General features: G+C 42.6%; 2 protein-coding genes across 2 annotated transcripts in view; both read right to left on the bottom strand.

Moving 5' to 3' along the window:
• Positions 1–17,839, bottom strand: part of ITIH4 (inter-alpha-trypsin inhibitor heavy chain 4) — a 36,134-nt gene extending 18,295 nt beyond the window's left edge. The window contains exons 1-19 of the mRNA XM_064432437.1: positions 17,773–17,839; positions 17,198–17,303; positions 13,081–13,241; positions 12,592–12,696; positions 11,475–11,637; positions 11,263–11,373; positions 11,050–11,178; positions 10,094–10,210; positions 9,343–9,511; positions 8,268–8,384; positions 6,611–6,792; positions 6,023–6,205; positions 5,304–5,443; positions 4,534–4,682; positions 4,089–4,121; positions 2,948–3,001; positions 2,619–2,657; positions 2,042–2,155; positions 1,240–1,414 (exon numbers count right to left, since the gene is read on the bottom strand). Of these exons, the coding sequence (XP_064288507.1) occupies positions 1,240–1,414; positions 2,042–2,155; positions 2,619–2,657; positions 2,948–3,001; positions 4,089–4,121; positions 4,534–4,682; positions 5,304–5,443; positions 6,023–6,205; positions 6,611–6,792; positions 8,268–8,384; positions 9,343–9,511; positions 10,094–10,210; positions 11,050–11,178; positions 11,263–11,373; positions 11,475–11,637; positions 12,592–12,696; positions 13,081–13,241; positions 17,198–17,200 (2,144 nt within the window). The 5' untranslated portion in view covers positions 17,201–17,303; positions 17,773–17,839. The remainder of the gene's footprint in view (positions 1–1,239; positions 1,415–2,041; positions 2,156–2,618; positions 2,658–2,947; positions 3,002–4,088; positions 4,122–4,533; positions 4,683–5,303; positions 5,444–6,022; positions 6,206–6,610; positions 6,793–8,267; positions 8,385–9,342; positions 9,512–10,093; positions 10,211–11,049; positions 11,179–11,262; positions 11,374–11,474; positions 11,638–12,591; positions 12,697–13,080; positions 13,242–17,197; positions 17,304–17,772) is intronic.
• A 242-nt stretch (positions 17,840–18,081) lies between these two features.
• Positions 18,082–23,969, bottom strand: MUSTN1 (musculoskeletal, embryonic nuclear protein 1). Its single transcript, XM_064432399.1, has 3 exons — positions 21,446–23,969; positions 18,647–18,767; positions 18,082–18,426 (listed from the first exon to the last, which is right to left on the bottom strand). The coding sequence occupies exons 1-3, from the start codon at positions 21,452–21,454 to the stop codon at positions 18,320–18,322; spliced, it is 237 nt and encodes a 78-aa protein (XP_064288469.1). The 5' UTR covers positions 21,455–23,969; the 3' UTR covers positions 18,082–18,319.
• Positions 23,970–24,056: the final 87 nt, after the last annotated feature.

Here is a 24,056-nt window from a genome sequence, read left to right as displayed (position 1 = left end):
CCTGATTTGTTTGTAGTTATTTTTAAACTAGAAAATATTGAGTAGAATATCTTCTCTCTGTGCTGCACAACAGGTCTTGCAAATATACCAGGGGACAATTTTTTTCTGATGAATACACCTTATCATCCATAATGACAAGAAATACTTGGATGGGAAAAAAAATTCTCACCATTTTAATGAGAAAAAAAGGTAGACTAATAAAATAATTCAATCCTTTTTTTTATGAACAAGTCACATTTTTTCTTTCATATTTCACGAGTTTTTCAGATTTTGCCTTTCTTCTGGACCACTAATGTTATTGTGATCCCAGGTGGTCTTGCAGAACACAAATGTCACTGTCATTTTTCTCCCTGCAGACAAGATTAACAAAGGCACCCCCAAAGTGCTGATGCAAGGGCTCGGGTGCTGGATTGAAGCAGGAGAATCATTCTACTTGGCAAATTACAGTGGGGCATAAATCCAGCCAGCTCTTGGCTCGGTTTGGATTGCAAGAATAATTGAAAGCAGTTGTTGTAGGACTTGTTATTGTCTAGAACTGTGTGTGTGGGAGCAGCCATGTGTGTCCTGTGTGCCCCAGGCCAGCAGGGCATCCTTGTGGAGACTTGTTCCAGCAATACAAAAAGGCTGGGGGAACCAGCTACACTCAGCTCTTCCTTGTGGTACTGAAGGATCCTGCTCTAATTACTCCAACAAATGAAATCTGCTTTTAAAGTATCCCTACTCCTGCAGTGGACATTTAGTCACAGACAGCTATTCCAACACTTTATGCCTGCCCATAAAAAAAGTCAGCTTCCCAGATGGGAGTTATTGCTGAAACTGAGGAGAAAGAAAACCCCAGCCTGTGTGGAGCCAAGTGCTGTATAAAAGGGACAGTAAATGTCAAAGCCATCACTGGCAGTGCTCACTCTGCCCTGGAGAAACACAAAGTGGCTGCTGGTGGCACCAGGCTGCTCTGCATGGCTCCTTTCCTTTGGAACATAAATACATGAACAGCAGGCTGATGGTGCAGTTGTTCTGGTTCTCTTTACGCAAGCATGGAAGATTAAAATTAAACTTATTTTCTTCTCCAATTTGAAATGGGAGATTATAAAGATACCCTGCTGCTACTCACACTGACATACTTGCTGGAGAAGGACATTTGGAAACACTTACTTCAGGTAAATGGGGAAGTGGAGGCCTGAATGAACAAAGATCTGACACATTTTCAAATTTAGGAAAAGACAGGGAGATGTTTCTTACCCCTGGATGGTGGAGGAGGTTGACTTTGTCCAAGATATCCAATTGTTGTTGTTATTGTGGCTTACAAGAATCGCATGAGTGTAGACATGGATTTGCACGGGGGGATTCACATAGTTAATATCAAACTGCACAAAGTGATTTATTCCTTCTCCGAGTTTCCCCGTCACAGTGAGTCCTTTAATACAAATTTGTCAGGTGATTCTTCTCTTAAGGTACAAGTGATCTTAACAAACCTGCTCCAGTTTTGTTACTGAAATCCAGGGTCTCAAATCTAGTTTTGTGAGGCATTTCTGGCTTGCAGTGCCACATGCCCCTGTGGTGGGGTCACTAGAGCTGGTTTAACCCCATGCTTCCACCTCCTGCACAGAAGTGTCTCTCTTCCATAATCAGAGCAGGTTCCTGGGCCGTGGCTCCTCAGGACAGGACCATGGAAAGCCTGCTGTGCATCCAGAGCATGCACCTTTCTGTTGGCACACAGGGACCATAAGGTTTAAGGTCTCTGCATCCTCCAAAGCCCCAAGGGCTCAGTAGGAGAAAATCCTAAGACCAAGGAGGATGTGACACCACAAGGAGAAGGGGATCCTCAGCCAGATCTGTGAGAAGTGCCCCCAGCTGTTGCACTGTTGCACAATTAATATTGCCTAACAGAAAGGCAGAGTTTACCACAGCCTCTCTGGTCAGTGCAAAGCAGCAGGTGTGAGATGGCTCTTCATGAGAAGGGGTTATTCCCAAAAACACCAACTGCACTCACAGACCCAGTGACTCTCCTTTTCTTGGTATTGGGGTAACGTGGCTCACTCACCTTGCTCTGGATCTGACAGCAGGTGGATAGAGGTTTGTGCTGTCTTATCAATATTTAAGCAGATTGTTTCATTTTGTCTGGGTAATTGCAAGAGAAGTTGTGGATGTTCATTGGCTGAAAAGAAAGAAGAAAAATATCAGCAACAAAAAAAAAATCTAGCCTGTACTGGATAGGTACAGCAAAAAATAATTTATACCTAAAAGAGTAGTTATAGCTTTTAAAAGATAGAATGATTAAAAACAAAGTAATAACTGTTGAAAAGTGCACCCAGACACAGCACCTTGATATGAATGAAACCAACAGATTTTAAATACAGAGTTTACTAAGGACAAGGAGCCTTTAAAAAGGCTCAGGCTGAAAATTTGCTGTACTGCATTTCTTATATCCTCAAGCCAGAGAGGCCTTCTCATGGAATACAGGGATACTTTCTACTTAAATGGAAAGAACAGGCCAAGGTTTGCAAGAAGAGGTAAAAGGTTTTCACAGAGTTGATGCAGTCAGAAAAAGCATTGCTGCATGAAGTATACATTTCAGTTACATTAGAAATTGAAATGGATATAGGATGTGTGTCTCTTACCAATAGGTTGTGCTCTCATGGCAACTCTGAGCCTGGAAACTGAAATAGTCAAAATTAATAAGAAGAGTTCAATGAAACATTTTTCTGTAAGCCAGCTGATGAACCAGGACAAATGCTGTACAGAAACCTTTTTAACAGAGCTCTTCACTGACAACTGCAGAGAGCTTTGCCTAAGATGAGATGTCCCAAGGGGGGGAAAGAGCACGAGGATGGGCCTATGCTCAGCTGGAGCTATGGGAGTGTTTAGAGCTGCTTTTTCAAGGGTCACTGGGCAGTGTTGAATGCAGAACACCCAGCCCAGCCCCTGTGACCCCACTGGGAGCATCTACCTGTTGAAAACATCTTCCTGTTGCTGACAGTTTGGAGCTCAGCGGGCCGTCGACCTGAAAGAAAAGGGTTTTCCCAGTCTTTGGTTGCTTTGGGTTTATGCCTTGCACCTCCCTCCCCGCACTTTGAAAGAGGGAATCTGTCCTGCTTGTGGTCCACTGGCTTTTCTGGATACCTCAGGATTGGTGAATTATTTTGTTCTTACATGCATTTTTTTCAGCTTACTAATACATGCTTTTTCATATCTTTCACATTTTCAGGAAGCTTTTTTTTTTTTATTATTCCTGAAAAAGAACCAAGATTGTTTGCAAAAGTTCATAGTTCATTATAAAATATCTGTTGACTGAAATACATATAATAAAAACTAAATTGTATATCAAGTGGGCATCTCCAATCCAAATGCATTTATATAAAATAAGGTTGATATGACCCTACATATGAAATGAACTTTATAGGATTATTCTGAGGAGAAACAGAGGAGGAGTACTTCCAGCAGGTGGCCCACCCCTCACTTCAACAGCAACTGGAGAGAAAAAAAAAGAGTATTTGTGTTTTACTCATGATTGCATTACATCCCTTAGAGGAGTGGTTCTGCTATTGAACTTCCCAGCACCAAGTTGAAAGAGGCAGCTTCCAGAAACAGGGCAGCATTGTGATTCTCTCAATACATTTCTGTGAAAGAACTAGAGCAAAACCAATGTTCTTCACCTATAAAATTATTATTCAAATAAATGCAGTTTCTGGAGGAAAAAAAACATACCTGCATCATCCTCCCAAAGCATTCTTGAGTGGAATCTTTTGAAAGATGCTTCACACGTGGTAGGAAGAAGCAGAAAGCTTCATTAACACTATTGACTTGAAGAAATACTTCTCCTCAAGAGCAGAGATAATTTTGACCTTTGAGACTTTCTAAGTGGAAGATTTTCTCCCTTTCTCCCTGTTATCCACCTAAAACCTGCACATACTGTGGCAGATATTGCTTATAATTTACTTCACACATTTTTTCAAATCTCAGATACTTCCCTCTAGAGAACAACCACTATGAACTCTTTTCTCTTTTGTGTGCTTTGGGGTTTTTTTTGGCTTTTTTTTTTTTTTAGAGACTATGAAAATATGCTACTGAAAAAAGAAGAAAGCATTTACCTCCTGCTGGAAGACTGTTGGGCTTCTCATTATCTGTGAAGAGGAAGAGGGACAGATGAGTGTCATACAGTCAACACTGAATTACTTTACCCATGTGAATCAGTAAACTGGGACAAGGGCTTCAGGTGATGATGTTTTTTGGGCTAAAGGATGGGTATATATAGCACTTGCAAAACTCTGACAGAGGCCATACTTTCCCCCCTGCATTCATAGTAACAGACTACCTTTAGTTAATATTTAAACAAACTATTTTCCATTTCAATTGTAGTGCCTGTTTCATCACTTCACCTTTCCAAAAAATCCTGCATGTTTTGTTTTGAAAAGAAGCCAATCCCTGAACTCTTGCCTCCAATTTGCCTCGTTATATCATTATCAAATGAACCTAAGTGGAAGCCAACCACAATGAATCAAGAAGAGCAGAGTGTTTCAGAGGGGCTGTTTTTACCAGCCTCGGTGGGTTTGTTTGCCAGCTCCTCCTGCTGCTGGGGCTTGGTGACCACCATGGAAGTGAGTGGTGTGACAAAGCTGTACTGCAGGGACAGATCCAAGGCTTGGGCCTCCAGGGCCTTCCGGTCCTCTTCTTGGGCTGAAATACTAAAGTCTGTGTTAATGATGTAGCAAAAATATGTAGAGGATTTGAATAAATCATCTTCAGATTCTTTTATGTATTAGCTGTGTCTCCACAGATATTTATTACTGAAGGGTCAGTAGTCTCATGGGAATAACTCATGTCAGCTGTTCATGTGCCTGAAATTAGGAAAATGTTTCATTCTTTGCAACACTGGAGCATATGTGTGGTTTAAATTCATAAAAGTAATAGATACATGGTCTGTGAAGTATCTTATGGACATCCATATTGTTCTATTCCATAACTATTGCCATTTCCCTATCTACAGACAATAATTCTGGGTGTGCAAGAACAGCTCACCACAATCCATACAACTGAAATCTATTTCATAGTAATTTCCTGTAGAATGTTTTACATTATATGTTCATATACATATGAAATTGAATGTTGTAGTGCTCCCATAAACTGGAAGACACTTCATGTTCATCATACAATAATGTAGTATTCTCTCAGCATCTCATGTTTTTGATACTGTCTAGAAGAATATTTCTGTTTCTTTGTATTTTCTGATCATATAATTTGTGAACAAGGAATTTGTGTTTTTGAGAAGTTAGAAATTTGTTATGTGAAGCATTAAAATCACTTACGCTTTTTCCAGAAGCTGCTGAATGCTCAAGTAAGCCCACAGTCTCTCTATGAAATTCCCAAAGATGTATCTCTGATTTTGGAATATTTGCTCCTTCTCTTTGACATTTGCTTCTTCCTTAAGAGTCAAGTTACTTGTGTGCTGAAGTGGGAGAAAACTGACCATCAAAAGAACAGCTCCATAAACTTCAGCTCTATAAACTTCATTTATAGTCACATTATGAGACTTAATGTCTTTCAGTACCAGCTGTCCTTCAATTTTGTTCTTTACCATTGGAAAATGCATCCCCAAAATATCAAAAAAGCGTGTACTTTAGATCTGTATTTCTGCACTTGAAACAATGATGAAAAAAGGAGGTAATTAAATTCTATTTCAGAATTTTTGAGATGAATAATTAAGATTTCCTACTTCATTGTAACAATAGAAACCTAAAAGTGCTTAAAAGGCTAAAATATTTGAATTTTGTTAAAGAATTAGCAAAATTGCATTAAAATTTCTCTTTACTTATTTGTGGATATTCTTCAAGGTTTTTCTTTTGTAGCAAATTCAAGAGAGGGTAGTTTTAACAAATTATCTGAGAGATCAAACAATGGGAAAACAGCTGAATGCCCAAATGCAATGAACGTATACTAAACACAAAACACTTCTTGAAGCCTCCCATTGTGCCACAAAAGACAGAAGGGAGAGATGTTTTTCACAATTAGTAAACTAAACACTTACTGTCTGAGCTTTAATTTCCACTGGCAAAAGATCCAGCTCATTGCTAATTTTTCCAGACACTATAATTTCAGATCCTTCAAAAAACAGCTTGAAATTGTTCTCAGTTAATCCTTCAATGGAATTTTCTGGATACTGCATTTCAATTTGCATTAATATTGGGGTAGCCACTTCTTGATAAAAGCCCTAAAGAAAAGCAGTAAGACAGAGAACACACAAAAATGACAGCAAAATTGTGCAAAGCAATGTGTTGAATGCCTAAAGCCCCCTTAAGAAGCTTTTTCTTTAGCACTGCAAGACTACTGCAAACTCAGAAATTGTCCACTTCCCCTGGACAATTTCTCTTTTTGCAGTAGAGAAATGTGTGAGTTTCCCAGTTTGTCTGAACGTGGCTGATTTGAAAACTTTGAGTCATGGATAACATGGAGGGTACAAACCCTCAGATACCCCAAAATTGCCTTCCTCCCTCAGCTAAGTAACAGGTAATCTCAACCCCAACATTTCATCTCAGAAAATCTGTGATTTTGCTGCTAGAACTAGGTGTAAGCTGAGGCTGATGGATGCTTTCCTGGCACATGCCTTACTCCTGACCTGGAGCTGCAGGGCTGCATCAGCATTTTCATAGATACGCCGTGCTATTCCCCCATTGCTCAGGGCCATTTTCTCCAGGAATTTATAACTGACATCAAACCCAAAGCCAAGGCAGAAAAGAGCATATTTCCCATTGATTGCTTTCTGAATGTTTTCTTGAATTACTTCCACATTTCTCTCACCTGTAAATGAAACAAAAACACCATTGTGGGTTTGGGTCTTTTCAAGTGCAAAAAGACTGCAGCAGGTTAATGGAAAATTCTGCCTGAAGTTTTTAAAAATAATTCAGAATAAAATACTAAAAAGGTAGGGGATAGAATGCTAGTAATCGAATTGGAAATGAAAGCACAGCTCTGCATATGGAATGCCAGAACGTGATTCTCCCTCCTTAATGACTTTTATTGGGTTCTACTGATGTTGTCATGGCTAAATGCAAAATATTTTATGGCATTACAGGGCCAGAGGAGGCTTTTAGTACAGGAGGGACACACACTACAAGCTAACAACACCAGGGATGGATACACTTCATCAGGCATTCAAAAGACAAGTACCATCCATAAAAATTATGTGTGTCAATACAGAGAAGAATGAATTGGTTAATGGTGCAATTCCAACAAACTGCCCATGAACTCAGCCATGCTTCTCTCCCAGCCCCGTTGTGTGACAGAGGAAAAGATTTTCACACCATCACCTTACTCCATTTGAAGAGCTGCTGATGGCCACGTAGTGAGAGCTTTTCCATCAGCATTTCCAGGCAGAAGCTGTCACTGCCTGTAGCAATACCATGGAAGCAGCTCAGATTTTTCCTTTTTAGCTGCTTTGCTAAGGAAGGCAGTGTAAGCAATAATGCCTGACACTCCACCTTGGCCTGATTTCTAAGTGCTGGTTGCAGGGACCACTGGAGATTCACTGTGGCTGTGCTGGGGAGGCAGAACTGGGAGCTAAATTTTATTTAAAAACCTGAATAAAACCAAGAAACCTTCAAAGCAGAATGGCTTGCACAATCTAAAAGAACAATCTCGTTAAGGGCTTACAGATGAAGTACTATTGCTGACCTTGGAGTGATGCTGGTGCCACACAAAACTAAGACAAACCCCTGTTAAAGACAAGTTTGTGCCATTGCACTGGGAGTTGTTGTTTATTTCATGTGATATTTCAATCTCAGTCTTTTGGCTTGTGCTGTCACAGCTGATCACTAATTAAGACATGGCAAAGAATACAGAACAAGAAGCACCTTGAAAATAGCTTAAGTTTGGGGCACAGAGGGTGAAGAAGCACAAGCAATATTTCTCAAATAGGACTGTACACAGTATCTGCAAAACGTCCATATTTTGTCTTTAGGTATTTTACTTTTGTGTTTCAGCTGTGCCTGGAGTATCTCCAATTCCCTTGAGTTTATAAACTGTGAAGCCAACAGTATGCAGCAAAACAATTCCCAGCTAAAGGATGCACAGTCACAGGCAGGCAGGTTGTGCCATCACTCCCTAGAGCCCTCAGCAGAGCCCTCTCATAATTCCCCTCTCCAGATCCAGCAGCAGCTCACCCTGTGTATTCCAAAGCTCTTCTAAAACACAGGCTAGGTCTATCAACATTGGGATGCAAGTGTAACAGATAAAAAACCCCAGAGGAGGGAGGAGCGTGCGTAGCATCCACTCACCAGAAGTGGGCTGCCCATCTGTCAGCAGAATAATCATGGAGACGCTGCGCTCTGGCAGCCCCTGGGCTTTCTGCAGCACGCCCACGGCAGCCAGCAGGGCACCACTGATGTCTGTGCCTGCAACGAGAGAGCAGGCATCGCTCACCTAAGAGAACCATCGGCAGAGATTGCTGCCCTTCATCTGCAGAGGCCCTGCAGACTCGTTTAAAGTTTTCTGCAGGAAGTAATCCTTCCAAGAGAGGAGGATTTAGGGACTTAGCCTGCTGGACTTAATTACCGGGTGTTATATTGCACCAGCAGTGCTGGAGTATTCTCTTGGGAGGATTTTCCACACATATGTCATGGGAAGTACAAACATGTCTAGAGCCATTAAAAAGTGCTTAAGTAAACATACTGTCATCTGTTAACCTATATTTAAGAAAAGTTTCACTGCCTTCTATAAGAATTCAGAGAAAAGAGCTGAGCATGGGTGGGTTTATTGGTGTTAGTGCCTAGGGTAAGGAAACTTCTGTTCATATTGACAGTGTAACATTAAAGGGAGACAGAGCCCTTGAGACGTGCTTAAAACTAAATAATAACACCAAGAACACTGACTGGTACAGCTACTGAAATGCCATGTCTGTTTCACCTGTTTTATTTATGTGGCATGGCTTACAAGGGAGTATAACTTTGGATGTGTTTCTTTTTTTTTTTTTTTTACAAAGGGAGACTTGATATAAATAGAAAAAAAGTCAGCAAATTGCTGTCAAATGTTGAGTGAGTTGCCATTTTTCTCTAGAAAAAGTGTGATACCAAGAAATCTTCTAATTGTCTCTGTGATAAAAATTTGAAACAAAACTTTATGGCTTTGGTTCATAGATGTGCTGTAAGCATCTCTTATATACTATGTAACTATATCTTATAATGTAGTCAGCAGTCTGATCACTCACAGGCTTTCTTTCCCACTCATCACTTACAAGTCTTAAAAACTGACCAGGTTTGTAAGTACTGGTGGTAGCTCTGGGGCACTATATAACTAATAAAAATAATTATTTTCTAAGCAATTAATTCCACTGGGTGCTACGAGCACGTGTACCTCCCCTGGCAGTGAGAGTCTGCACCAGTGCTGCTGCACTGGCCACATTCTCCTCAGTGGCTGGCAGCAAAGAGCTCTTCCACTCCACCACTTTGTGGTTGAAGGTGATAAAGCTGAAATGATCTTCTTGGCGGAGGTCCTGCAAAATCTTCAACAGGGCATCCCTTGTCTGTTCCAAGCAGAAAGCAATGATTTTGGTTATTTCCACTTCTTTGCCAGAACTGGGATTGAAATTACAGTGTAATAAGGGAGTTCTCTACAGGTCTGTTCCAGATGCAGCCCTATGCCTTTATTAAACCCTAATGATATGTTTTAGGTTGAGACCAATAGAAATAGACAATTCACTTAACTTGCAGACACAAAATCCAGCCTATGAGGGCTGTAGGGGGCTTGTCTTCTCTCAAACAGAGCTACATACACAGTCATCAGTAAACATAAAACAGATAACAGATAAATTAACTCTACAAGCTTCATTAAAGAAAAATATAAAAACAAGAAGTTCTGCAAAAATACGGAAAGTTCTCTCTGCCTCAATGTTTAATACCCATGAAAATTGTTGTGTCAGACAAGAGTTACTCTTTAATAACTTCAATCTACACATATGTATTTTCAAGCACTTCTATAAGTCTGAACCTTTTGCTGTGTACAAAACCAGTGTGTGCTTCCAATGAAAAATTCCCAGTTATTTCCTCAAAATGCTGGGGGGGTGTGTGCCTGCTGCTAGCAGAGGTCATGCTTTGAGGGAAGTTACCTGTTCAATTTTTCTGCCTGTCATGGAGCCACTTCGGTCTATAACAAAGATGACATTTTTGGGAAACACTGGCATTTCTTGGGGTGCAAAGTAATGGACAAAATACCCATTGACAATCTGAAATACAGAATGTGAAATCACCCATAAAAGCACACCTAAAGAAATAAAGAATAAATCTTAACATTCTGGCACAGCAAGAAGTGGGAAGCATGCTCAGCATTCTGATCTCTCGATAAGCCCAAATAAAAGAACTTAAATTAAAGAAAGTAAAATGTATTTCCTAGCTGGAAGCAAGACTGTCTGGAGAGAGAGAATTACCAGAGAGCAGCATGCATACATATATATTAGACATCTCAGTGCCATAAGTACAATATATGCATATTATCACTGTGTATCACATTACCTCTCTATCATTACCTATGAGTACATCCCTGCTGAATGACTGTGGCTGCCATCTTTTAGCACACTCGTGTATACTTCATTAGTGAAATGATATGGAAAATACTCTATTTTATTCCCTAGAATATGCATCAGTTCATAAATATTTGTAAGTTCCTGCTGTATTTAGTTATTACCTCAGTTATCACAAAAAACACAGAGACCAAGCATCATCTTAAGTTATATAAATCATATTACTCTAAACTTCATATACACTTTTAGAGGAGACAAAATAATAATTAAAAAAGACTGTAAAGAGACATCTATGAAATACCAATATAGACTGGGTATTTGATTAAAATTTGAAAGACTGATTTTTTTTCTTGAGTGGTCTTTTTTTTCAATATACCTGATGTCTCTGGAGATTACCAAGTGTCACCCTCAGTTCTTGTTGACCCTGGAGTAATGGGAAGAGCTTTTCCTCATTCTTGGTGTTTCAAAGCAAATGTTTTGCTGATTGCACTTCACATTCATATTTATTTGTGATCGAAAAGCATTTTCATTTATATATTTTTTACCTGTATATCACCTGCAGTGGCTTCTCTCTTAACATCATAACGCACAACAAAATCACCATTGAGGAGCGTTTCATCAAGTTCAGAATTTTTCTTCTGTTGATCTAGAGTTGGCTTAAATAAAATATGAGCCTGCAAAACAATCAGAAGGAAGTATCTGAAGCAATATAACTTAGAGCTGCCACTGGCAGTAACCTCTGGCAGCTGCAGCTTTACCTTGGTTTCGTTCTGCTCTTTGGTGAGCGCCTCACTTAACTCGTTTGTCATGAATGTGCTGTCTGTCTCCAAGAAGCGAATGCCCTGGGGCTCGAAGATGTGCACATCGATCTGGCAGCAGAGAAGAAGTGAACATCAGCATCTCAGAGGGAACATGGCTGTGCTAAAACCCATGGCATGCTCCCTGCCCAGCCCTCCCCAGGACGGCTCACCTGGAAGTGCTTAACCAGCTGCTTGGGCCGGACCTTGAGGAGCAGCTCGTACTTCCCCAGCTGCCGCTTCAGCAGCTCCTCGTAGGTCAGCTCAAAAGTGACTTTGCTGGCAGCCGCGATGCTGACGGACACGTGGAACTGCTCCAGCTTTCTGTCTGTAATTCTGGGGGAGGGGGAGAAGAACAGTGATTTACCTCCTTGTGGTGGCTGGAGTTTGTGAAGTGTCCAAATTTTATTCTGCACACTTTTATTGTGGCCCCTCCAAGGGGGCCACATGGGATTAAAAAAAGAAATAGTAGCAGTAAATATTTTTCATCATAGAGAGGATTTTTTACATTGCAAGTTCTCTTATGTACATCGTATATTGTACATTACATTAACATGTCACGGGTGCAAGCTGAGAAATGGAGCAGAAACCTCTGCATGCCTCAGAGTGAATACCTGTGAAGCACAGATTAAATATACCCTGAAACTGTGATATCTGTTTATCTGTTCAAATGCCATGGTCCTCTGTGCTTGCAAGGAGGCAGACTCAGCACTGAACTTCATGCCACCATGGCAAGGGGTTCTTGAATGACAGTGACCAAAGCTGAAGGGAGCTCTGAGCAGCCTGAAAGGTGTCCCAGCCCATGGCATGGGGCTTGGAACTAGATGATCTTTAAGGACCTTTGCCCCTGGAATTAGCTTAATTGGTCAGAGCATGGTGCTAGTAACGCTGTGGTTGTTGGTTCAATCCCTCTATGAACCATTCACTTAAGAGTTGGATTTGATGATCCTTGTATATCCCTTTCAAGGACATTCCATGATCTGTGATTCAGTAATTCTATGACAGCAAGTTCTAAGGCACTGCTAAACAGGGATGCTTCCTACTGGAGCCTATTGCAGGAACACCTATACATCACATATATGTGAATTTATATATATGTTAAAAAAAAAAAAAGGCATATGTATATACAGACACACAAAGATACACTGTCCCTCTTACCAAGAACCCAAGAATGATTTTCACTGATTTGTCCCCATTTGGATGTGGCTATCTCCAGGATTTAATCTGCCCCCAGCCAAACAGGAAGCCAAGGAGGGGTGTTGGAGCAGCCTTACTCAGAACAGTACATACTTGACGAGGCCAGCACTCTGTCCTTGTGAGACTGCCGAGTCATACTCGTTTTGAGCAGCAGCTTTCTCCTTTATTATTCCTGGGTATACTTCACCATCGATGGACCTGTTTGGTTTCCATGAAAATTAATTCATATAAGAAGGAATGCACTGGGGAAAGAAAGTCAACAGAAGTTTTTTTGTGGCTCTCTGGGCATGACCAAGGGACAGCAAATCCCTTCCCACCCAGGAGGATGCCAGGAGCCACCACCACAACACAGTCCTTGTCCTTGCAGAGTCTTGAGGAGGCTGGAGCAGGAGAAACACCACCACTGAGCACATTTATCACCCACCCTATGCAGCAGGCACCTCTTTTCTATTTGGCTGCTTACTACTTAGCCCCACAGAGCATTTTTGCAGAGGACCCTCTTTGTGCTCTTTCTTTGAGCAGAAAGATGAACCTCCCCCCCCGAGCTGCCTTCTTTACACTGCAGGTGAGGACTGGTCCTACATGGAGAAGTTGGTGATGAAGGCTGTCTTGGGTAATTCCACTTCAAAGGTGGCCTCTCGGGACTCATTGGCTCGGTTGACAATTCTGCTGGTGATGACAGTGTGAGCAAATCGTGATGTGACCTTGCTGTCCACATGGAGGCTGTATATTTCAACAGCAGGCTGGAAGAAAATAAACAGACTGAGACAGAATCACACAGGTTTTTCTCCCAGACCATCCTTACCTGGATGATGCTGTTGCAAAAGTCTGATGAAGAAATTACCTGTTAGAAAGCCTGGCTGGAACTGGGGAGGGGATTGCTCTGAACCAGTCTGCTTATTCCCTTCTCTGGAGCCACAGCTCCTGTCCTGTGCAAAACCTGCAGCTACATCTGCATTTTGTTGTTCTACAGAAGCTTCTGTTGAACCTTTCTCTTTCCTTGGGGTGAAGCTGCTGCTGCATCACCCCAGTGCATTGCCCAAGATTTCTGTCAGGAACATCAGAAGCCTCTTTAAGCCTGACCCAGAGAAGGTCCCTGTTTTTTGTGCAACTGTTTATTTGCTCTCCCAGCTGTTGACTTTGCTTCCTGTTTTCCAGTTTGGTGTCTTGTGTCCCACAGGATGTTTAGCAGGCTTGAAACCTCACATGGCCTTCCCAACCCTCTCTGGTTACACAAGCAGAGATGCCCTTTGGGCACTCATGTTTCTCCTGGTCTGGTTCTTCTCTAATGGCCTCCTGATGGCCCAAGGAGGAAGGCACCATTCTACAGCTGCCTGGAGCACCTGCCAACATGGACACCTCCTTTTGCATTTGGGATGTCTCTCTAAAGGTCCTACCTATGTTCCAGCAGTGGCACTAAGAAAGGCTGATCTGGGCATCACCAACCTCACAACAGTCCAGTAGCTGCTTAAAATACAAAAGATCATCAACAGAGAATATCATTGCACTTCTATTTTTACTTTTTCAACCTCCAAGTCTTTTGAATAGCTAATCGATCTTTAGGTATTTTGATAATTAATCTCCTATACTTTGCTTGCCAAGTAATAGCATCCAGTGGGTTCTTCTCCATTAGGACACTGGCTGAAATTCAAAATTTGGCTGTCCTGCCATACTCAAACCTGCCCATGGCACATTCAGAGCGAGGTTTTGCCATAAGGAACACCAAGCCCCAAGCTGTGGCTCACTGGGGAAGTGCAGGCACGTGGTGGCCATTGCTGCCCACTGAGGATCCTTCCAACACAGGAGGAGCTTGTCCTGTGCAAAATTTACCTGGTGCAGAAGCCACTCCACTGCCACATGCCCGAGGGATGCTGCAGGGAGCAGGACCTGCATCTGCTGCACTCGCCCAGCCCCAGCAGCATTTTAGGCTGTGGCCAGCACAAACCAGGGGTCAGTGGGATGCAGCATGGGGAGAAGCTTTGCTGTGCAGAGAGGTAAAAGAAGCAGAGAGGACCAGCCCCAGGCACGTACCCACAGGCAAAGGCACTGTGGGCCCATACACCCCATCCATGGCTTCCTGCAGAGATCTTGGCTGCCCCTGGATCAGCCTCCAGGCCTGGCTCTGCCCCCCAACACCTGCCTGCTTTTCAGTTCCACTTCACTCTTTCTTGAATAGGCACAATGGACAGAGAAATCTTCTGACTTAAACTTTCCTCTTCCTTTCCAGTATTGATGTTTTTACAATGCCACCAGTCACCACTGTAATGGTACAAAACAGAATTTGCTCCTCCAGACAGTGCAAATAACTTTCTCCTTCCCTCTTTTCCATTCCATATTTACTATTAAACACTCATCAGAAACCTCCTGGCACTGCATAGTGCTTGTTTGGTCCTTTGTCAAGATCCAAACCTCATCTGATAGCCAAAGCAGAGTTATTGATCTCTCAAATTTGATATCTTACATTCCGACGGAAGAGAATCATCAAATATATTTGCAAGTGCCTCCTGTTACATTTGTACTATAACAGCCCAAACAAAGAACCAAAAATACCTTAAAAAGACCCAAAGCTCTAAAATCTCAACATGATCCACCCGAGTCTCCCTGGGAGGTGGTTACCAGAGGAGTTACCTGCACTACCTGGCCACTTACCACGATACCACCACGTCAGCAAATGAGATATTGATAATAAAAATAGAGCAAATACCTTCTGATCATTAGTTTCTGCTAATACTATGAGTGAGGAAAAGACCAGCAATGCAAGCAGTGTTCTCTGCTCCATTTTGGAAAAAACAAATTTTCAAATGAAATCTCTATTTATCTTAATCAGTTAATGAGTAACCTGTACTTGGGGATATCATGTAGACTTTGAAGAGACACAGAAATGTAATATTTACCCATTAAACACAGGTAAAACTTGGACTTGGTTAATGCTTATTTTTCCAATAGATCTTTGCTCTTAAACATTAGACTTAATGTTTCATAACATAAAATTAAAAATTTATATTTTTTTAAAATTAGATTTCACTGTGTCACATGAAATCCCTCGGGCAGATGATTTGGTCTGTGCAACAAGCTGTAGGAATTCTCTACCATATTCTACAGTAATGATTTGAAAGGGCACATCCTTAACATTATCACAAGCACTTCAGAGATTTGGAGATTGCCAGGACAGGCAGCATTCACATGAGATATTACAGCTGATGGCTTTCTCAGCCTTTGTGCCTCCCTGCCCAGCTGGCCACAATCCTTGGTAGGTAATGCCATTCATTGTCATAAATTAACACAAAGATCCTGTGGAAATATAAGCATCTGTGTTTTCTTCATGCCTGTTTTACAAAGTTTCCATGTGGAGAGCAAGGAGACACTAAAGCAGAGCTCAATAATTTATTACTTACCAGACATCTACAAGTTCACTACAAAGAATGTGCTAACCGCAGCCGGGTCTTACAAGCCTTGTGCTTTAAGTAATTCTTAAAAAAAAATAAACTTTGCTCCTCTCAGGCAGACTGTTTATACTACTTGGAAATACCATATCCTTTATAGCAGAACATGTAAATATATATATTTTAAAAGACAAAAAATTAAACTGCAATACATTTGATTAACTTGTACAACTCGTGTAATACTTTAATCCTTTAAAATACACAGGATTAGACACTTGGTGGCCTAAGAGCTGCAAGAGCCAAAGCTTTAATTAGGTGGATCTGTCATCAGTTTTCTAATGCCCATGTGTAAAATCACACGGATGTTAAAGAGCTGCTTTTGCTGCACAGATTTAGGCTGCAGTGTCAGCTCTGCCCCTCACACTTTTTAGATGAGGTCTACATTAAAATACAGGAAGACCAAAAAAGATGTCTAGTCCTTATTGTCACACTTGGAAGCAGCACAAGTAAATGAACACGACGACATCCTGGAAACAGAGCTGTTTGCCAAATCCCACTTCTCTGGCAGATGCCTTACTTGTCTTCCCTGTAGAATCCATGTGGGACACAGAGCTTTCTGTGCTCTGTTAAATCAGCACCAAGATATCCAAAGTGGGGTCTGAAATCCAGCACCCCTCGTCCTGCTACCCCACTGCAAACCAGCAGGTCAGGCCCTTGCCCTGCAATAAGGAAAGTGACATTTTGCCCCGCTTGTCCCTCACCATCATTTCTATAACTATTGAATAACCTCCTTCCACCTTCTCAACACAGGTTAATTAAGGAGGGTTTGTTAAACCCAATGCAAAGGCAGCTCCAGTATTATCAGGGCAGGAATTTTTCCCACCATGACTCTGGAAGGATCTTTCTTGGGAAAAGGCTCTGCCAATGTACCTGTGAGGAGCCTATGCTCCATGGAGAAATTGTGCAGACTAAAGCGAGGGCACAATTCAGAAGCCCAGGTGGGGCCTGGGCTGCAAATAATAATCTTTTAAAGTGAAAAAAGCAGGGCAAGGCAATGGACCAGCAATATCTTTAAAGAAGCTTTCCCCTTAAAGCCAAAGGATTTTCTGTTGCCTTAAGTGAGCTCCGCTCCACAGCCTCTCTGGGGTCTGTGCGGGCATTGTCACATTTTATCTGTCAAGTGTTTGGGACACAAAAATTAAATATGATACATTTCATGGTGCACAGAGAACTTCAGCATCACTTTTACCTCTTAATCATGTCTAGTCTGTGTAAAATAAAAGTAGTTTCTTTAACAAAGGTGGCATCTGACTTACCATCCCCAGACATGCTGCAGAGACTCAGGGTGTGTGGGAAGCATGGCAGGTGCCCACAGAGGTTCCTCTGTGTTTTAGCACAAATATCCAGCTGAGGGAAAACATTCTGGGGTTTGGGAGAAAACAGATTTGGTGTTTAATGCAGCAAATTAAGAAACAAACAGTATTGAAAAAAATTATCTCCCCCTCAGATTGTGCAGGTGTTGTACAGAGACACTCGCTGGGTTCTCATCCCCATGGTAAGGCAGGACATGGCGGCTGGGTCTGGCACCCCACTTCTGACTCAATCCAGTGGGACAGGAGGCAAAAGCCACTGGGGAACAAGCTGAAATCCCTTCCTCAGTGCTGGGGCACTCTGAGAGCCGGGCCTCTGCCCTCACAGCTGAGCTGCATGAAAGGAAATCATGGCATGGCTGCCCGGAAGCGTGTGAGGGGAGGGATGTGGGGGAGAACTGTGAGGGGAAAGCCATGAGCGGGAAACCGTGAGGGGAACTGTGAGGGAGAGCCGTGAACAGGAACTGTGAGGGGCGAGCCGTAAGGTGGAAGCCGTGAGGGGAGAGATATGAGCGGCAAACCTGAGGGGAACTGTGAGGGAAGAACCGTGAGGGGAGAGCCACCACCCTGAGCCATGCCGCCACCCTGACGGCCAAGGTGCCGCTGTAGGCAACACACATCTGGGTGAAGCCTCCAGATTTCTGTGCTGCCCCTTTGATCAGCTCCTCCTCAGCTCCCTCCTGGTGAGGGCATGGTGTGAAAAAATTACACTGACACTGTGTCATCAGGGTGCTTCTTCCTTGCATTTGACAGGTGAAATCATCCGCCTGTAGTGCCGAAGTGCCCAGGGAATTAATCTGAAGTGAAATGAGACACCACAGTGTGCCAAGTTGAGTCCAACAACCTTTTTTTATTAAACAATTATAGCAAACATTGTCCAATACATAGAAAGAAAGCATGTAATAAAAATGAACATGGAAGTTTTACTCTTTGACATGAGTATATTCCCTACTTAAGGACTTACGGTGGAAATTAGCTACTTGAGTCGACAGTGATTTTAGTGCAAGGAACAGAAATTTTGAAAAATGTTACAACAATCATTTTGGTGAGTCATGTCCAGCTCCACTGTCAGCCAAAGACGCTCTTGGCTGGCTCATCCTTCGGTTTCTCAAAGACTGTTTCACCCCCTGTCCGAGCCCCGCTGAATACGGAAGGTGCTGCAGAGCCCATTTGTTCTTAGAAAAGAAAACCAGGAGAGACAATCAGTGAAATGCCACCCAAATTCAGGGATTAAAACTAGTTCTGCTGAAATACATATATACACTTTTGATAAATACTTCACTTGTCCATCAGATGAACAGCAGCCTGATGTTCCAGAGGTGACCCTTTCACTTGAAAAGGGCAATTAAGTCAATGTTTTACTCTGCTTAATTGCTTCCAATCAAGGAGACTTACCACACTGCCTCATCACTTGGTAGGTTTTGGATTTAATTTCTTGGTTTTTGGCAAGGTTTCCTCTGGCTCCTTTGAGGTCTTCTTCCTTCACTGGAGGACGCTTCTTTTTCACAGGGGCTGGCTAAGAAACAGATCCACACATCAGTATTTTGTGTTTAGAGCACAGGGAACAAAGCTACAACATACAGAGTTGCCAACACAATATTTCACCTATTTCAGTACTGAAATAACATACTCAGTTACTTCCCATAATTACAATTTCACTGCCCTTCCCAAAATCTGCTACTATTCTTACTGCTCTGAAACTGTCTTTTTGTTGTACAGCCTTTGAAAAAGCAATGGACTGCTTAATTAAAAACAAAGTACATTTATTAGATTTTCTCTGTCCAGCCCTGCCTGCTTATTCTGCAAGTACTGATGGGTAATTAATGAACCTGTCCAATATTTGGAAAGGGAAAAATCACTTTATTACTAAATTTGGCTTGTGCCTCAATCTACTTACTACTTCTTTGGGAAACCAGTCAGAGATTCCAGATTTGGAGTTAAGTTTGAATAAACACTTGACTCATAGTTAATTATGTTAAATTTAAGGAACAAAAGCATTGGAGCACTCAACAAGTCTCTCTACTGAACACGTTTGAAGCACTGGACTTGGACCCCAAAGAAGGAGAAGGAAACCTGATACAGAAACAGATGCCTCATCAGGTGTTGCACTGCAACAGCCAAGTACTAATCTGTTCGCAGTTTATTCCACAAGGAAACATGGATAACATTGCTCCATCAGCCTACCCCTATCTTTAAATTAGGACTGCACAACAAAACACAACCTCACTCTGCAGCAGCCAACACCATAAGCATTCCTCCATCAGCTTATTATTTCACGGACAGATTTTCAATGTCCCACCATGCAGCCCTCATGGCAAGATTCAGGAGCACAGGGATATGATTAAGAGGAACAGAAGACCCCCACGCTCCAACTCTAATAGATTTACACACTGAAAGACCAACAAGAAACTTCTCTGACCATCACTACATACACAGAGCTTCTGATATTTGGGTTCTGGCAGCGGTGGAGCTCACTCAGGCACTTACAGGCACTGTCTGTGAGGCTAAAAGCAGTTGTGGAGGGAAACAAATCCCTCAAGGCCCACAGATGGCTGGAGCAGCGAGTCCCAGGGAGCTTGCAGAGACAGTGCCCGCATGGCTGGCTCCACTGGAGCACATTTTCTGCCTGCTGCAAATTCCTGGGAACGCTCAGAATAGCTCACTGTCAATCCCACTTGCATGTGTTGTGGGAAACAAAACATTTACGAGATCTCTGGGGAAAACACTCGTGAGTAGCCAAAGCAAGCGAGGGGAAAGGGTGTCAGCAAACCCTTCGAAATTCACAACACCTCATGCATGGTTGTTCAGCTGGTGACTGAACATCCCCACCGCCAGGGAGTCACCTGTCTTTCTGGAATGACAACTGGCACATGATGGGAACAGTCCCTGATGACCATGGAACACTCCACAGGCAACCATCCCAGGAAGGGAAAAAGCCCCTTGTTTTATTAAGAGAAATGTGAAATTCGCAAAGGTCCTTCACCCATTATTGGTAACAGACAGTAACTGTGAGGTTTCTTCCCACTGGGACAAGGGAATTTCTGTGAACAGGGTAAGGAAAGGTGGCTCTTGAGATGCACAAGATACAGCCAGGCTGAGCAGAGCCCTTGAATGTCACCCAGTTATTTTAAAATAAACCATCTCACGCTCTGATCACGGAGGATTTTCCAGCAGGACAGTTGCTGCGGATTAGTCGGCCCTAGCTGAGGAGCAAAGCTGGTGAGCAGAGAGGTTACGCTGAGCCCTGGCCAGCAGCTGCTACTGTCACAGCCCCACCACTGCCAACTGCTGCCAGAATTTCTGAGCAGGGCTTGCCAGGAGCCATTCCTGGCACGGGCGTGCAGCCTGTGCTTTATCTACTGCTGTCACAAGACAGAAAGTGCTACTTTACAAAACACACAACTGGGTTTTGAGTCCCATTTTCTTTGGAGTAAAGAAAATCAGCTGAACCGAGTTACTCTCTGTGGCTGAAGAACTGTGGTCTTCTACTCTGTGCTCCTGCTCTCCATCACACCAGTCCTGTAAAACTCCTGTGCTGAGGAGAGCTCTGCCAGGCACATGCAGCTTGTGATGCAAATGTAACATTTACCTGAAACCTGACCATTTCTGAGCTCATTTCAAGAGCACTTTGAAACACTGGTTATTGGGGCATGCATTAAAGACAAACCATTAGTTACAAAATGAATATAAAAGCACTCATTTTATACAAAATTTCAGTCTCAAATATCTTATCCTAACTGTTAGAACGTTCAGTCACACTCTTTTCTCCTGCATGTTAATGCACACATTTCAGCACAGCCACCTCTTTGCAAAACAGAATTTCAGAATCACTGTCTGAGAAAGTGTGTCAGAAAGTCAGAGATTCCTCCACCTGTGAAACATCCCAATGCAGAGCAGGGGAAGGGATTTTTCCCTTTCTACACAAATAAAAACATTTAAGGTAAACCAGAACATTTTAAAGGAAAATTAATTAACCATGTAGAGAGCAGCTGCTTTCCTTCTTCGCCAAGCAACCCACAATAAGAATGTACTTGTTAAAATCTTTTAATCACACAAGTCACAGAGCAGAAAACCTGAATTCACTGCTTAACGAGAGGGACTTGCTAATAAGCTTTTCCAAGCGCAGCATCCAAACCAGCAGCAGGTTTGCCAGGCGCTGCTCCGAGGGCTGGCAGCGCACAGATGTCCCCGTACCTGTGACATAACTGCGGTGCTCCCTCGCTGAAATCCCTCCCAGGTCGTTCCCGACTTTGATTAAATCCAGCCCGTGAGCTCTGCGAGCGCCTGTTGTTTTCCTGGACTTATATAGAGCATCCGAGAGGAGTCATGGGTGGCTCATGTTCCCAGCAGCGGCGCGATGATTCAGGCCAGGCAGGCTGTTGCTGTCGGAGGTTTATTCCTGGCGATGACTCGGGCGTGCAGCATCCGCCGGGCTGGGCTGACGGGGGCAGGCAGCTGCGGCACTGGGGAAGCCGGGTCCCTACAAAAATGCTTCCCGGGGAGCCCACTGGGGCTCTATTTATAGCTTTAAAAGGCAAAATGTTGTTATGGACACAAAATTGACTCTGAGCCCTCCTGGGGGAGGGAGGGGAAAAAAAGAGTGGGCATTGCTTTCCCAGCATAACGAAATATGTGTTTTCTAAAGATGATACAAACCTGAAGTCCAAAGCATAACTGTGCCCTGAATCACTTTAGCACAGGGATCTTTATCAGGAGAGCGTTTTGTGTCTTTCAGAGAGCTAATAAAGTAGGGTATGGTTTTACCCTTACAGCTCATCTCTGATCATGCTCCAGTGCAGGCTCTTACACAACTCAGAGAGTAAAATCACTTTCTACTTTCAGCACTATCAGCAAGTTTAACCTTTTCACCCACATCTGTACAGGAACAGCTTACTCAGACATGGGTAAACTTGGTGTTCCCCGCTGTACTTGTGACAGTAGTGAAACCTTTCACAGAACTTTCAATATTTGTTCTCTAAACAATTTTTTAATTAAGTAAAGTCCTGCCATCTCTGAGCATGAATTCTATTCTTCATTACTGGGAGAGGTTTGAGTGCGAGATTGTTTCCCTTTTTTTTATACGAAATCTTTACATCATGAAAAAAAAAACCCCAGCTTCTGTGACTGCACTCAACACCTACAAAAGAACCCAGACTCCAGCCAGATGGGTTAATGGCAGAAGGGCAGGCATGGCAGACTTCCAAACACCTTCCACTAGAGAGATCAGCTGTTGTAGCGGTAGAAATCTGCCCTAGTTTTTTCTCAGGCTCTGCCAGTGCTTTTAGGGTACAAGCGGTCACAAAAAAAATTTGTTTTTCACTATGAAAACATGACATCAAACCACAGCTCCAGCACTGTGCGAGCAGGACAGTGAAATCTGTCGGCTATGAACTACTCCCCAGGCCTCCCAATGCCCAAACTGCCTTTAAGCTGAACTCTTTCCAGGCCTGAGATCTTCTCCTTTATTGGGGGAATTATTTGTAGGCTAAAACACAGCTTGGATGTTACGTCCTTAGCTATTCCTTAGGTTGATTTTCTATTTTAAACCCATATCTTAGTAACCAGAAGAAGCATTTCTGCAGAGCAGCGGTGCCCTTAGTAGGCCAACAAAACAGAAGAATAAAACACTGACCTTAGAAAAAACAGATTTTTTTTTCTATTGTACAAAGCAACAGTCCTCTACCAAGATGTTCTTCTACAGTCCCCCAAGCATCACCATTCTGACTATCTATTATGACAGGAAAATAACATTCTGCGTGTCTAAAGCAAATATTTAGAATTCAAGACACTGAACTATTATTTTCCCTTCAGCTTTCAAAATTGCTTCAGTTAATTGGTACTGCATATTCCTCACTCAAAAGCAACAGAGTTGTGCTTTCATAGCAGTTTTATCTATACAAACAAAATCAAACCACTCATACCTCGCTTGCCATTTGGGGCAGGTGAAGTGCTTAGAGAGGCAGGCAGCACATCCTGGGGTTTCCAGAACATCCCCAAAGCCTGGAGAGTTCTGTTCTCTTCAGTTCCATTTCCCAAACCAGCACTCAACAAGGAGCACAACCATTTTCTTGCACAGATTATCGGCTATTTTTCCTCGCAAAGAAACCAGCCTAAATCGACAGTTAATTAAATTTTAGAGTAGAAATACCTTGGTTGAGATCTGTTAAATGGGACATGAATGACAATGGAACAAGACGGCTCATTTATCCAACAGTGGCTATTAAAAATACAAGTTTTAATCTTCCACTGCAACAGGAATTGTGGAAAACCCCTTTGCTGGAGGAATGGTTCCAACTAAAATATGGCAATGACTATAGAGAATTAAGTGAACGTACACACGGCTGCCACTGTGGCCTCCAAATCTCAGGGAAGATTTGACTTCTCCAGGAAAGTGCTAACAACCTTGCAGGGGACTGACACTTTAGGTAGAGTGAAGATTATACTCTGAATTCCCTCTATGGGTGCAGTGGGTACGGGGCTGCTTGGATGTGATAGGTGGAAAGTATGAAAATAAAAGGCAAATGTTACAGAGAAGTTACAGAGGCAGGATTGGATCCATCCTGTTCAGCTCCAGCCCTAAAAAAAACTTCCCCAGGAAATGGATCTGAGAGGAGCCTGCAAGGATTCTTAAACTTGTAAACAAAATTTGCAACTTTAGACCAATGCCTCTTCCTGATCAAATGGGACTTGCCATTAAGGTAAATAAATATACTGAAATTAAAATCAACATAATTGATTGGGTGCACAATTAGAGCTAAAGTTAAACTCAAGTAGCAGAACTTGCTTCCCACGAGAGCACACCATA

Source organism: Passer domesticus, chromosome 9 (genome assembly GCF_036417665.1).
Source record: "Passer domesticus isolate bPasDom1 chromosome 9, bPasDom1.hap1, whole genome shotgun sequence".
NCBI lineage: Eukaryota > Metazoa > Chordata > Aves > Passeriformes > Passeridae > Passer > Passer domesticus.
Note: the sequence above shows the minus strand (reverse complement) of the source record. Positions and strands in the feature narration are given on the sequence as shown.

Excerpts from the sequence above, each read along its gene's own strand:
- MUSTN1 (XM_064432399.1), bottom strand. Across the intron at positions 18,427-18,646 it reads CCAAGTGATGAGGCAGTGTG|AACAAATGGGCTCTGCAGCA; the intron begins GTAAGTCTCCTT and ends TTCTTTTCTAAG.